Source organism: Rhinoraja longicauda, chromosome 31 (assembly GCF_053455715.1).
Source record: "Rhinoraja longicauda isolate Sanriku21f chromosome 31, sRhiLon1.1, whole genome shotgun sequence".
Lineage (NCBI taxonomy): Eukaryota > Metazoa > Chordata > Chondrichthyes > Rajiformes > Arhynchobatidae > Rhinoraja > Rhinoraja longicauda.
The window spans coordinates 8,364,297-8,378,755 of record NC_135983.1 but is presented as its reverse complement, the minus strand read 5'-3'; the positions used below and the strand labels follow the sequence as shown (position 1 = coordinate 8,378,755).

The following is a 14,459-nucleotide window of genomic DNA, read 5'->3' as shown; positions in this document are numbered from 1 at the left end:
AAAAACACAATCAAAAGGCAGAGTAATCAAAAATCAAGCTTGCAAGTTGCATATTAAATATTGATACTGCCACTTGGGATGTTCATTATTCTTGTAATATAGAGCTTTAAGAAACAGTAAATCTTTAAATATCCACAATGCTTAAGAGCAGTTCTTTTCAGATCAGTCGCTCATGTAGGCTGCATTGCAAATGTTAAAATCTGAAACTAAATAGTTTCACTGTCACTGGATTGCAAACATAAAAATAGTGATATTAAACTAGCAGTTTACATGGTAGAGATGAATTATACAAAAGAGCACATTGTTGCTGCCATACCCATTGTTGCTAGTTTACAGCATTCCAATACCTCGATATCTCCAATTTAAAAATTTAAAAATCAGTCTGAAGAAGGGACCCAACCCAAAACATTGCCTGTCTATTTCCCTCCACAGACACTGCCTGTCCCGCTGAGTTCCTCCAGCACATTGCTTAACATTTTAGAAATACAGCATGGAAACAGGCCCTACAGCTCACCAAGTCAAGACCAACCACACGTTCACGTGAACCCGCAATCATCCGTTCATACCAGTTCTATGTTATCCTTCTTTCTCATCCACTACCTGTGCAACTTACTGGGACCAATCAACTTAAAAGTCTGCATGTCTTTGGGATGTGGGAAGTAAACTGGAGCACCCGGAGGATACCCGCGCAATCGCAGGGAGAACATGCAAACTTCAGACAGACAGCACCCGAGGTCAGGATCGAAGCTGGGTCTCAGGTGCTGAGAGCAGCTCTACCAGTTATGCCACTGTGCCACCCTTCCTTGTGTCATCTCCCTTGTATTTGAATGTCATATCTGAATGTTTCTCCTACGCCACAGACATTTCTCACCAATCTCCTTTAAATTTCCAATGAATTTGGAAATTCATTCCAAATTCATTCCATGTGTGCACCTTTTCCTTTGCCCATTTTGTTCCATTGTTCACTAGTAGAATACCCGTAAAGCCCACCTCGTCCATTCAAACTGCAGTGTGCCCCTTATCAACACCTTCTCCTATGGCTCAGTATAGATCGTTATACAAGTCTGGTGCAATGCTGTTTCCATATGAAAGATCAGCATCAATGCAAGCTTTTTTGTTTGAGCAGCAGCCTTGGTGTGGGTGATGGAATTTTTTTGAGTGATGGATGATCAAGGAAAGATGCAAGTATTACAAAACACACATCAGAACTGAAATGGTAAGAATGAATACATTTAACGTACTGAGAGAACTTCAGAGTCCATGTTTTTTCTTCCGGAAAACAACAAATATAATGGCCAAGACCAAAGATGAAATAAATAGATGATAAAACATCTAATGGAAATACTGAAAGAATTTCTCAAGCTGTGCTTTCATCGCTCCTGTGGTTCCACAGGCAAAGACTGCGCTAATATCTGGCCACAAAAGTAATTTCAGAAAGCAATATTGGTCAATTTGCAATACCCATGATATACAATGTTGGCAAACATTAATGGGGAACTCAGACAGGCTAATGAGTTAATTTAAAATTTTAGTTGAGAATAAATTGACCAGGTGTAAATGTAACAATCTTTTTTTTATTGGATTGAGATTCAGTTCAGACTGGTCTGAAGATATTTAAGATAAATATATTTTAATGGCTTACAGTATCCCCCAATATTTAAAGTTGAGCCTGGATAAACAACGGTACAAACCGACCAAAGTTATAAGATTATGTTCAAGGTGAACATTAAAAATCAAAAAGCAAAACAAAAAATATCTGGAGAAACTCAGCAGGTCAAGCAGCATGGAGGGAAATGGACAGATAACATTCGGGATCCTTCTTCAAGAATGGAGTAGAAGAAAGATAGTTGATAGATAGAGGTGAGGCAAGGGATGGGGCAGGAGCTGACAATTGGTAGATGGATCCAGGTAAAGTAGGGTTAGATAAGGGTAGAGGGCTGGAGGTGATGTGCAGAAGATAACGATGGGTGGGAATAGGGGACCCAAAAAGGGTAAAGATAGATAATAGGTGCAGGAGTAGTCCATTCGGCCCTTCGAGCTAGCACTATCATCCAAAATCAATGCCCCGTTCCTGCTTTCTCCCCATATCCTTGATTCCGTTAGCCCTAAGAGCTATATCTAACTCTCTCTTGAAAACATTAGGGAGGGGAAGAGAACTGGAGAACTGGGAGATGGAGGGAGTGGAAAGAAAGGTGTCCCTGGGAGGAGATGGGTAGAATTAAAGGTTGGGGAAGGGGAGTGGAGTTGCCTGAAATTGAAGAATCCAATGTTCATGACATTGGGTTGCAGGCCACCCAAGTGGAATATGAGATGCTGTTCTTCCAGTTTGCATGTGGCCTTAGTGTGACAACGGAGAAGGCCAAGGATAGAATGGGGCAATGTGGGAATGGAAAGAGGAATTGAAAAGACTTGCAAACGGGAGCTCCAGGCGAACAGAGCACAATATTCAGGACCCGAAATGTCACCCATTCCTTCTCTCCTTAGATACTGCCTGACCCGCTGAGTTACTCCAGCATTTTGTGATACCTTCGATTTGAACCAGCATCTGCAGTTATTTTCCTACACATGTTCAGCAAAGTGGTCGCCTTGTCTATACTTGGACTCACCAATGTAGAGAAGGCCACATCGGGGGCACCAGATGCAATAGATGAGTTCTCACCTGGAAGGGCTGTTTAGGTCCCTGCATGGAGGTGCGGGAGGATGTGTATGGACAGGAGGGTGTTGCACCTCCTACAGTTGTTTCAACCTATTGGGGAGAGGGAGGAATGAGCAAAGCATGGGAGAGAGTGGTCTCAGCAGAAAGCAGAAAGGGCTGAGGAAGGGAAGATGTGACTGGTAGTGGGACTGCATTCAAGTTGGCAGAGATGTCAGGAGATGATCTGCTGGTTGCTAAGGCTGATGAGGTGAGGAGTAAGGACTAGGAGAACTCTATCCCTGTTCCATCTGGGCAGAATGGAGAGCAAGAGCATAAATGCCGAAAACAGAGGTGAGATGGGTGAGGGCTTCATTGACAACTGCGTTTCCTGAAGAAAGAGCACATCTCCGATGTCCAAGTGTGGACAAGGGCAACCTCACCTTGAGAGTGGAAGTGACAGAGATGATGAACTGCAAGAAAGGGATGACATCCTGGCGAGAGACAGGGTGGGAGGAGGTGTAGTCAAGATAGCTCTGGAAGTGGGTGGGTCTGTACTTGATATCTGTGATAGTTCAACTTCTGAGTGGAGAGAGGTCAAGAACGGAGAGAAAAGTGTTGGAGATAGTCCGAATGAATTTGAGGACAGGAAAGACGTTAGTGGTGAAGTTGATGAAATCAATGAGCTGTGCATGGGTTCAGGAATCATCGATGCAGCAAAGAAAGAGTTGGGGAGTGGCGCAAAGGTATGTTTGGAACTAAAAGTTCAAAGTAAGGACAGGCATTGCTGCTCATGGCTACACCCTCGATTTGAAGAAAGTGAACTGTGGATGGTAAACCAAGTTCTGCCAGGCAGAGGAGCGTGTTAGTTGAGAAACTGATTGAGTCTCTCGTCCACAGAGAAATGGAGGGTCTGACGCCTTCCTGATGAGGAAGTGTAAAGAAACTGCCATCCATGGTAAAGATGAGGAAGCGGGGCCCAAGCCACAGGTTGTTTGAGTGGTGGAGAGCGTGCAAGACCCATAATTTATACCTGCTCTTGGGCCACTGAACAAATTACCTCATACCTCGACTCGACCTTGTCCAGTTCCTTCCCACTGACAGCGGGAACAGTTCACATGCTCTCCATCACTTTAACAACTGCCTCTCATCCCACCCTGCATTTAAGGATGGAACCCTCACCTGTACCTCCTCTGTTCCCCACAGTTCCGTTCTCACCCCACCTTCCCCAATGCAGAACAAAGATGGAGTCCCCCTATTCCTTAGCTTTTACCCCCACCTGCCTCATTCTTTGACACTTCCGCCAACATCACCATGTCACGTGTTCCTTTATCACTCTTTTCTGCTTTCCACAGTGAATACTCTCTCTATGATCCTTGGTTTGTTCATCCCTCCCAACCCACCCCACCCCAGGCACTTTCCTCTTCACCCACAGAAAGTGCACCACCTGTCCTTACACCTCCCCCCCAACTCCATTCAGTGTCCTAAACAGCCCTTCTAGACGAGGCAGAGATTCACGTGCACCTCCTCTGACCATGCATTTGGTAATTTCTTCAACATGGCTGAGAGCCAGATCAGACCAGGCTACCACTTCACCAAACATTGTCCATCAAGGCCAGCTGAAGCTCTCGTTTGCAAACCCTTCAATTCCCCTTCCCACTTCCATACTGACCTGCCTGATCTCGACCCTTGCGAGAATGGGGCGACATGCAAACTGAGAGAACAGCACCTCATATTCTGCTTAGGTGGCTCACAAGCCAAGAAGTTCAGGTAACAATCTCCTCATGCCCTCTCACCCCTCCTTCTGATCCTCCTGGGTCTTCTCAAGCACACCTTTCTTTTCACTTCCTCCATCTTCCATTCCCTTTCCCCTCCTGAACCTACTCCTTTTCCACATTACCCAGCCAACCCCCCTCCGCATCCCCGATAACCTCCTCCCATCCTCCCATCTACTCACCATCCCTTCCTCCAGTTCAGTGCTTCTTAAACTATTTCAGTGTCATTCACCCTTGAGTCCTTATTGCAGAATTTCATTCACCCTCGAGTAAATTTTCTTATGTTTTTTGGTAATTTTCGTCTTATTCTCCCTTGTGTATAATTTTATATATATTAAGTCATTCACCCTTCCTTCACTCCTCTAGTTTCATTCACCCCAAAATAATTTCATTCACCTTGGATGAACCATTCACCAGTTTAAGAAGCACTACTCTAGTTCCACACATCACTCCTCAGCTTGCTTTCTTATCAGGGTCCACCATCTTTACCCTCTCGTCTTCTCCATTTATCACCTCCAGCCTTGCTCACCATCTCCACCCTTCTCTCCCCCAAATGACTCTTGGAGCACAGTCCTTCCTTACCTGGATGCAGCTATCACTTGCGAGCTCTTTCCCCATCCCTTTCGCTCTCCTTTTTCTACCATCTATCTCCACTCTATTCCAATCTTGAAGGGTCCCACCCAAACCCTTGTCAAGTCAAGTCAAGTCAAGTCATGTCAAGTCATGTCTGTCCATTTCCCTCCATAGATGCTGCCTGACCACCAAGTTCCTCCAGCAGTTTATGTTTTGCTCAAGATTCCATCATCTGCAGTCTCTCTTGTGACTCCTCTTAAAAATGACAGTCATTCCAGTCATTTTAACAACTACAATGTCATTAATCCAAATTGTGAGGAAAAAACACTCAAGACCATTTGCATTCACCAGCAGATCGGACAGCAACACTCGGTTTCCAAAAATGCACAATTAAAGGCCAAAATCAGGATGCTTCATCAGAAATTGATGGATGTCAAGGGTTATGGGGAGAAGGCAGGAGAATGGGGTTGAGAGAGAAAGATAGATCAGCCATGATTGAATGGTGTAGACTTGATGGGCCGAATGATCTAATTCTGCTCACATCATTTGTGAATTTATGAAATTCTGTTCCACTCAATGAGAAACTCAGTATTGGAACATAAGTGACGTGACATTCTGGTATTTATATAATGTAGATCCACTAAACTTACCAGATAAAGCTAGACTTCTACATTTAAATAGAAATGAAAACTTAATTAGACAATAACCTTAATCCCTGATGAACAACTCCAGCACTTAAAGTTAACTTTTGCTAAGGAAGACGCAGATTATAATTATTGTTGGAGATCTTTAAAAATTAAAATTGTTTACTTTTGTCCCTTTTATTTAATTTTCTTTCATCTTTCTTCTCCACCATTTTGTATTCTTTACATAATTTGACAATGACTTAATTCTTACTTTACGTTTTCTGTTTTAAATCCTCGGAGAGGATTCTATAGTCTGGTTGATTAAGAACACACACTCTTTCCTGGCGCTGTTTATACAGTTCTCAAGTCTCCTGCATAGAGAGCAATATATTTTGAGGCTCTAAATACCAAAAGTTCTAGTGCAAAAAGCCCTCTGAGGCTCTGTGGTGAATTTCTTGTGCCAAGAACTACTGTCGTTCATTTGCTACTGACCACAAAATCCAAGTCAACGTGTTGAAATATAACGTTACAAAAGCAGTTTAAGTAATTATAGAATAACTGAATGAAATTGTGACTTTCAATTTAAAGTGATAATGTATATAGCAGAAATACGAAGATGAAATGGAGATGCTTTAATGCGGAAGTAGCAGATTATCCAAAGGATTAGTTGAAAAAGTATTTAATATAAAGTAGAAGATTATGCTACATATAACACCGGAAAGATAGCCATTTAACATGGGATAAATTACTGAAGTAATGAAATAAAATGGAATAGTCCATGGAAAAGAACAGCAAGTCACCATTTTATTATAAAGGCTTCCGAGACTGAGATCAAAGGCTAAGTTTGAGCTCAAATTAGCACCAGGCTGAAAAAATTGAATCGTGACATTAAATTCTGCAAATGTGACAAAAGAATAAGAATATTGCCAATTCATTAATAGATAATCCGTAATTGCTTAGCCTCAAAGGAGTATTGATTGGAAATAGTGCGTTAAAAATTGAGCACAGAGGCTTTACAGAATACATCATAGTGATTTTCATGTGGAGATCAAACAAGCTTCCAATAATTTAATTGGCTTTACACCAGCAGACACTGATAAACTATACACCAATTAAAAAATTAAAAGGATATACATTTTGCACCTTGTCACACATCTATTTTTAGTTGTTTTCCATTAGTGTTGTAGTTTCTGCACAATTTATTTCTGAATAAAGTCCAAGGTTTAAACATTTATATTTAAGTACAACTTTGGGATTTATTATCACAGCTTTCACAGGCTTTGGATGTTTCATAGCGGTTCACAGCCAATGGAATGCATTTGATGTGAAGTCACTTGCTATTTGAAAGAAAGCAAGGTTCGACAAATAGCAATGAGACAAATGGCCAGGCATCTACTTTAATGATGTTGGTGGAGATTTAAATGTGGGCCAGGAAATGTGGAGAATGGTCCAGCAGACAGGCATGCATTTTAAAGAAGAAACTGGAGCAACAAACAGTAGGCCATTCAGTTGTTTGAACCTGTTCATGGGTCCCAACCCAAAACGACACATCCATTTTCTCCAGAGATGCTGCCTGACCCGCTGAGTTACTCCCGCATTTTGTGTCCACCAATCAACAAGACCACCCCATCTTCCTCCTTGTCCCTCGATTCCACTAATATCCAGAAATCTATCAATTTCAGTTTTGAATGAATCAATCAAACCTCCAAGAATCTCCAGGCTATAAAATTTAAAATATTCACCACCTTTTGAGTGAACAATCTCTCTTCAAGTCAGGTCTAAATTGAGGGTGGCATAGTAGCGTAGCTATTAGAGCTGCTGGTTCATAGTGCCATAGACCCAGGCTACATCCTGACCTCGGTGCTGCCTGTGTGGAGTTTGCACCTACTCCTCCTGACCACTTGGGTTTCTTCTGGGTACTCCAGTTTCCCCACACATCCCAAAGACGTGCGGGTTTGTCAGTTAATCAGCTACTATAAATTTCCCTGATGTGTAGGGTGTGTAGAAAGTGGAATAACAAAGAATTAGTGTGAACGGGTAATCGAGTCAAAGAGCCCATTTCCATACTGTATCTTTCCATCAAAGATAAACCTTCCCCATATGTTTTGAGATCCCTGGTTCTAGACTCATCAATGAGGGGTCTTTAAGAATTTTGGCCAACATTAAAAAACATTCAGAGCTATGCTTCTATATTTTTTTCACATATAGCAGTATGAAGTACGAATATTACATTGGATGAAGTTAAAATGGATGATATAATGTCACCGTGTGAGTGATTACACTTTTTTGTTTAAAAATCCAGTATCATTTTTATCCATGTCATATTTGATACAAATGTTCATTAATCAGTTTAGGGTGCATTTTGTTAAGATTCCTACGGTAAATTAAATGAATCTGTCTTTTAGAAGATTTTAACAACTTTAGGTTTGAACCTTTTTTTAAACAAATCAATAAGTTACATTTTGGTGCATATTTTGGTGTTGAGATTACGCAACAGTTTTTATCCAGATGATAGTTTTAGTATTTATTCCAATTACAACTGTATCCGATCATATATTAATACAAGAAGCAGCCTTGTTAATAGCCCTAAGTGGAAGTAACAAATGCAACACAGAGAAGAGTGTATGCCAGTGGGAAGTTGAACAGGAACAAACTGTATCCTAAAGACACAAGGAACTACAGAAGCTGAGACCATGAGCAAAACACAAAATGTTGGAGGACTTTAGCACGTCAGGCAGCATCTGTGGATGGAATGGATAAGCACCATTTATGGTCGGGACCCTTCCTCTGACTCATCCTGCTATATTGACTAGAACTCAGTCGGTGAGGATTAAGTTCAAAGTTAAATGTAGCCTTAAAAACATTACCAAAATTATTGCAGCAACCTATTTTCCCCACTGGTGTAAGACTCTACCTCCTGACTGAAACACAAACAAAAATCAATGCAACTCGCAAGGCTGCTGTATGAACAAAAACAGTACAAGACATCGGCACAATACATACATTTATGCAGCATCCCTTACAAGTCTGAATACAAAGCCAAGAAAGTTCTGTAAGCAAAAACAATTGCAGTTTCATTGTCCTTGGACCAAAGATCCAGGAAAATGACTGTGTCTTTGAGTCAAACAACACAGTAAGCTCTGGGCACAAGAAACTACAGATGCTCAGTCATTCCTTCCCCCCCCTCCCCCCCCCCTCCCCCCCCCCCCCCCCCCCCCCCCCCCCCCCCCCCCCCCCTCCCCCTAATTATTTTGTATGCTGTGGAAATAACCAGAAGTGCAAAAATAATGCTATCCGAATTTGAGAATATTAACATGATATAAATAAAACTAAATTAAACATTAAACTCGTGATACCAGGACAGAAGATTGGCTGATTAACAGGGAAGAGAGAGTAGGCGTAACTGGGTCTTCTTCTAGCAATGTACTACTGCAATCTCTTCACTTTCAACAGTTTATGCAAAAGACTTGATGAAGCCACCAATGGTTTGCAAAATTGTTTGATGACCCAAAGTTAGGTAGCAAAGTAAACTGTGAAAAGATCATGAGGCGCCTATTAAAGGAATAAAGGGATACATAAAGGCGAGTTAAATTACAAAAATCTGGAAAATGGGGTACAATGTGAGAAAATGTGAAAATGCCCATTTTGGTAGGAAGAGTAAAGATAGTGTCGGTAAACAGTGTAAATAATTAGAAAAACTAACAAAATATTAATGCTTATTGGCAAGGAAACTAAATAGAAAACTAGGGTGTATGATTCTGATTCAGTTGCACAGGACATTGGCAAAATGACAGCAGGAGTATAGTGCATAATATTGGTCTCCTCATTTAATGATGGATACTAATCCATCAGTTTTGATGGTCTGTTTACCGAGTAAAACTGATACCTTTATGATACCTTATTGTCTTATTGTGTAGGAAGGAACTGCAGATGCTGGTTCATACCAAAGATATACATGCTGGGGCAACTCAAAGAGTCAGGCAGCATCCCTGGAGAAAAGGAATAGGTAAGGTTTCAGTTCTCCAGTTTGAAGAAGGGTTCTGACCCAAAATGCCATCTGTTCCTCTTCTCCAGAGATGCTGCCTGACCCACTGTATTACTCCAGCATTTTGTGTCTATCTTATTTTTTTATTGTATGTGTATTTGTTGTGTTATTGCGTTAATGTGCCTGTAAAGCTGCAGCAAACAAGAATTTCATTGTACCGTTCCTGGTGAATATGAAATATAACTACTCTTGACTTGTCTCTTGACTCTTGAAAAGCAGCTGGTATGAGGTTTACTGGACCAATACCTGGAATTAACAGATTGAGTGGTTGGGATACGCTAGGCTTGTATCACTGGAGATTTGGAGAGCGAGAAGGAAATTGATTGCAGTGTGAAAGATCCTGACAGGATGGACATGCAGAAAGGTTGGGATATAAACAAGGAATTGCAGTTGCTGGTGTGCAAAAAAAAGACACAAAGTGTTGGAGTAACGCAGTGGGTCAGGTAGCATCTCTGGAGAACATGAATAGGTGATGTTTCAAGCTAGAACCCTTCTTTAGACTGAATGTGTGTCAGCACCGGGAGGGGGGAGGGTTGGAGAAGAAAGCTGAAAGAGAGGACAGGCAGGACAAAGCCTGGGAGGTGATAGGTGTATACAGGTGAGCGAGGAGGAAGGAGGGAGGTATTTGATAGGCAGATGGTTAGACAAAGGCCAGAGATGAAAAGACAGAAGGTGTGAGACCAAGGATTGAAGAGTTGCGAATTGTGATGCCAGAGAAAGGAACGTAGGTGGAAGGGAAGGGGGGAAATAGGTGCGAGTACAGGTGGGGCACAGAGGGGTGGAAAAATAGGGAGGATAAGGGAAGAAGGGGGTTTTGTAGTTACTGAAAATCGGAAAATTCAATGTTCATACTATTGGGTTGTAAGCCATCCAAGTGGAATATGAGGTGCTGTTCCTCCAGTTTGCAAGTGGCCTCACTCATGCAATGGAAGCAGCTACGGCCAGAAAGATTAGTATGGGAACAGGAAGAGGAATTAATATGGTGAGCAACTGGGAGATCCAATAGGCATTAGCAGAATGACCGCAAGTGTTTGGCAAAAACAGTCGCTGAATCTACGCTTGGTCTTGCCGCTGTACAGGAGGCCATATCGGGAACACTGGATGCCGTGGATGAGGTGAGAGGAGGTGCAAGTGAATCTCTATCTCACCTGGACAGACAGCTGAGCTCCCAGGGTAGAGGTAAGGGAGGAGGTGTACGTTCAGGTGTTACATCTCCTGTGGTTATTGGGGAAAGTACCTGTGGAGGGGGATGGTTTGGGTGGGATGGGATAAGGTTGGGATAGGCTAAGTTTGTATCACTGCAGCTCGGGAGCGCAAGAAGGAAACTGATTGTAACATACAAGATCCTGAACGGATGGATGTGGAGAGGATGTTTCCTTCTAAGGGAAACCTGAGAACTAGGGGCCACTGTTTAAAAGAACAAGGTCATCCACTTAACACAGATGATGCATTCTTCAGAGGGTTGAATGTCTTTGGTACCCGTTTTTTCAAAATAAAGTGGGAGCAAAGTGTTTCACATTTTTAAAGTATAGATAGATAGATTCTTGATAAGGGAGTGAAAGGTTACAGCAGAACACAAGATTTTGTAATCAGATCAGCCATAATCTTATTAGGTGTCAGAACAGGCTAAGGGGCTAAGTGAGCAACTCATTTTCCTTATTGGTACGTTACATGCGTTTCAACATGCCTAGTTAACTCAATGTATTCATAGAACAGTACAGGAATGTCCTTCAGCCCATAATGTCCATGTTGAACATGATGCCAAGATAAACTGATCTCATCTGCCTGAAATGATCCATATCTCCACATTCCCTGTATATCCATGTGCCTCTCTAAAACCCTCCTAAACACCACCATACTGCTTCCACCATCCCCGGCATTTTTATTGTCTTTTATTTTGGAAACATAGTGCTTTCTTTTCTCATCTTTGTTTTTGGTCTCAGTAAATTTCACTTTGAAAACTTTTCTTTTTACTTGGCTTTCCTTCATCAAGGCGCAAAACTGAATTGTCTTTCATGTTATGAAAACTCGAACACCAGCCAGTTTGCCAAACAGCCCTGAGACTTTTAAGACTCACACATTGTCTGGCGTTGGCAAAATAGGGAGCATCGTAGCTGTCAAGCAAACTTGGCCACGGTGCCAAAGGTCCACTTCCTCTTAACCAAGGTTTGGCACAACTCTTCAACCACAAATGTCACAAGGGGGCTGATGCACCAGGTTTATTGTCAATGCTGCTCTATAATATGATTGCAACAAGGTTCGTGAATGTCAGCCAAGTACTCATTTGATCTCAGTGGTAAGATTCCAAGACTTTTCTTGGCACAGCAGGCTAAGAATGGGGAGTAATTGCCTCTTCCATCACTAAATTAACAGAATAATTAAGGGACGTTAACGTATTGGATTCAACTATTGTGATTAATTAAACAAAACTATCAAAAACATTTTAAATTTTCAAACAGCATCTCATTAAAATCATACTTAACACTTCTAAAGATGTTTTCAATATTCCACAGCATTACACAACTCAACCATAACATGTCAGCTTACGCAATAATAAATACTTAATAATAATAAACAATGAATCATTATTAAAAACAACGAAACAAAAATGTTTCAAACGATCTACAGAGGGCGCTTTTGAGTAGGTACAAGAGTCTGCATTTAGTGTTTTTAAAAACAAATTATAGCTGGTCTTAAATAGCTTATTTAAAGGTTTTTTTAAAAAAGCTAACATTGAAATTGAAGATACTTATATTACAGGATTAATGAGATTGCAAATATAATTGGTCCAATGCCATTCTTTAAAATAAAATGTTCCTCACTAATTTTAAATGAGCTCCTTTTCCTTTTCTCGTTAACTTATAATTAACACTGCCAAAGTCTGGTGAATAACACTGGAGTACATACGACCAGGATGGTATGTGTAAACCACCCATGGCTGTATTCTGCTGAAGTGAAGATCTAATTTACAACTTTTCTCGGGCACTTCACTGCTTTTAACTTCAGGAAAGTAACAGAATTATGAAGACACTGAGCAGAATTTTGATTCGAAGCACCTGCGGTGAATTACAATACCAGCTTAACAGGCAAATAAAAACAGTTTCCTCATTTTTATGCGCAGGGGGGGTGCTTTAAACAAGATTTTAAAGGCACAGAATACAACTAAATTTCTTTGTTATTTTCCAGAGCAATTTTATGGTATCTTTATCTCGTAAACTTTGCAATGATAACAGTACCTGTCCACATAGAAAGGGAAGCAAAACTTGGTCAATGTCTGCAGAACTTCCTGTGGAGAGAAAACAGAGAATTTATACATCTTGTGAGGCCAGTAAATCTAATATTAACTACACCAAACAATTACACCTTCCACCCACCCCCCCCCCCCTCACCGACCACTGCCACCCGCAACCTTACACCCCACCCTCTGTTGCTCCATGGCAAAATTCGAGGCAGATAAAGTATGGGGGGGGGACTGGGGGACACTTATCAATTACAGAAGGCAGTGAGCAATCAGTTATAATAACAAATAATATCAAACTTCATTAAATATGGAAAAAAATGATCAAGATTCACACATGAACAGGCTGCAGGGGCTATTTCATGCAAGCTCCTGGGGGATTGGAGGTTGGGATGCTGAGTGTTAACACCCCTCCTGGGATTGCTCTCAGCCTGACCATATGGATCATACTAAATAACACCAACCACATGGGTTTATCTCGGCCCAGACTGCCACTCCTGCCAGAGCTTTGGCTGTTACCTAGAAACAGGGGCTGATGGGATTAGAAAACCCATGGTACAGTATGACAAAAGAGGAGTCCAAAGAAAGCAGCAGCTTTCTCCATTTTATCTTTCTTTTTTTTTAAAGTTCAAAATATGAAACCTTACACACTTTTGTAATGAAAAGCGACGGGTTTTTTAAAAATGTTTTTCTTCCACTTCATATAGATGATTATGTTTAGTGCATATATCATTTTCCAAATGCCTACCACTGAGACAATATAATCAATAAAAATGCTGAGGAGCACAATACCTGTATAAGCATTGAGGGGGCAGAAAAGACAGGGCAAATTTGGAAAATAAATATCTGAATGGGTTGCTTTATTGCTATCGATGAAACATAATTTAATAAAATAATTCAAAATTATGCCACAAATAAAATGATTGCTTTCATACACGCAGAAAAAAGTACATAATATATTAAAATCGTTATATCTGCCAATATTTAAATCATAATTAAAGCTCTTTGAAATTCTGAATTAAGATCATTTTGTAGTGGGTCTGGTTTGAACTTTTTTCCATTGTTATAATTATTTTCTCTCGTCATCAAGTTAAATATATTTGCCTTCGTATTTGACAGTACATCTAAACATCAAACAAAACTGCTTTAAGAACAAATACACTTATCAATTTATAAGCTGCACAATATTAAAAGCTTTTCAAAACTTACTTTTGTTTCAAGGAAACTATTTACCTCCAGTTAGGGGGATAATATTTTTTATATATAGTAAATCCTCGTTGCACTAAGATGACATTTGTGTGTCCGAAGCTTTATAGTTTTCACCGCACAAACAGTTTTCATAAAATGGTTTGTAATGTTAATTACATCTTCACTTTATATTCATACATTTTACATGTGGATGAAAAATAGCTAATTAAATTTTCCCATGGTCCCAGCAAACCAGTTCAAGCTGTGGCTGGATTGCCTAAAGCCAATTTGGACCTTGCTGATAAATTAAACATTACTTTGCACATGGAACAGTTCTCTATCGAGTGTTCTTGAATGCTGAGCATTATAAATTCTGGCAGTG

The 14,459-nt window shown here is 40.7% G+C and overlaps 1 protein-coding gene across 3 annotated transcripts in view; it reads right to left on the bottom strand.

Annotated features, from left to right (window-relative positions):
• dennd1a (DENN/MADD domain containing 1A) overlaps window positions 1-14,459 on the bottom strand; it is a 514,736-nt gene that overhangs the window by 325,123 nt on the left and 175,154 nt on the right. For 2 of the 3 annotated variants that reach the window (XM_078426382.1, XM_078426384.1), the window contains exon 4: window positions 12,888-12,937. The exons of the other annotated variant lie outside the window; for it this stretch is intronic. In XM_078426382.1, the coding sequence (XP_078282508.1) occupies window positions 12,888-12,937 (50 nt within the window). The remainder of the gene's footprint in view (window positions 1-12,887; window positions 12,938-14,459) is intronic. 3 annotated transcript variants of the gene reach the window in all.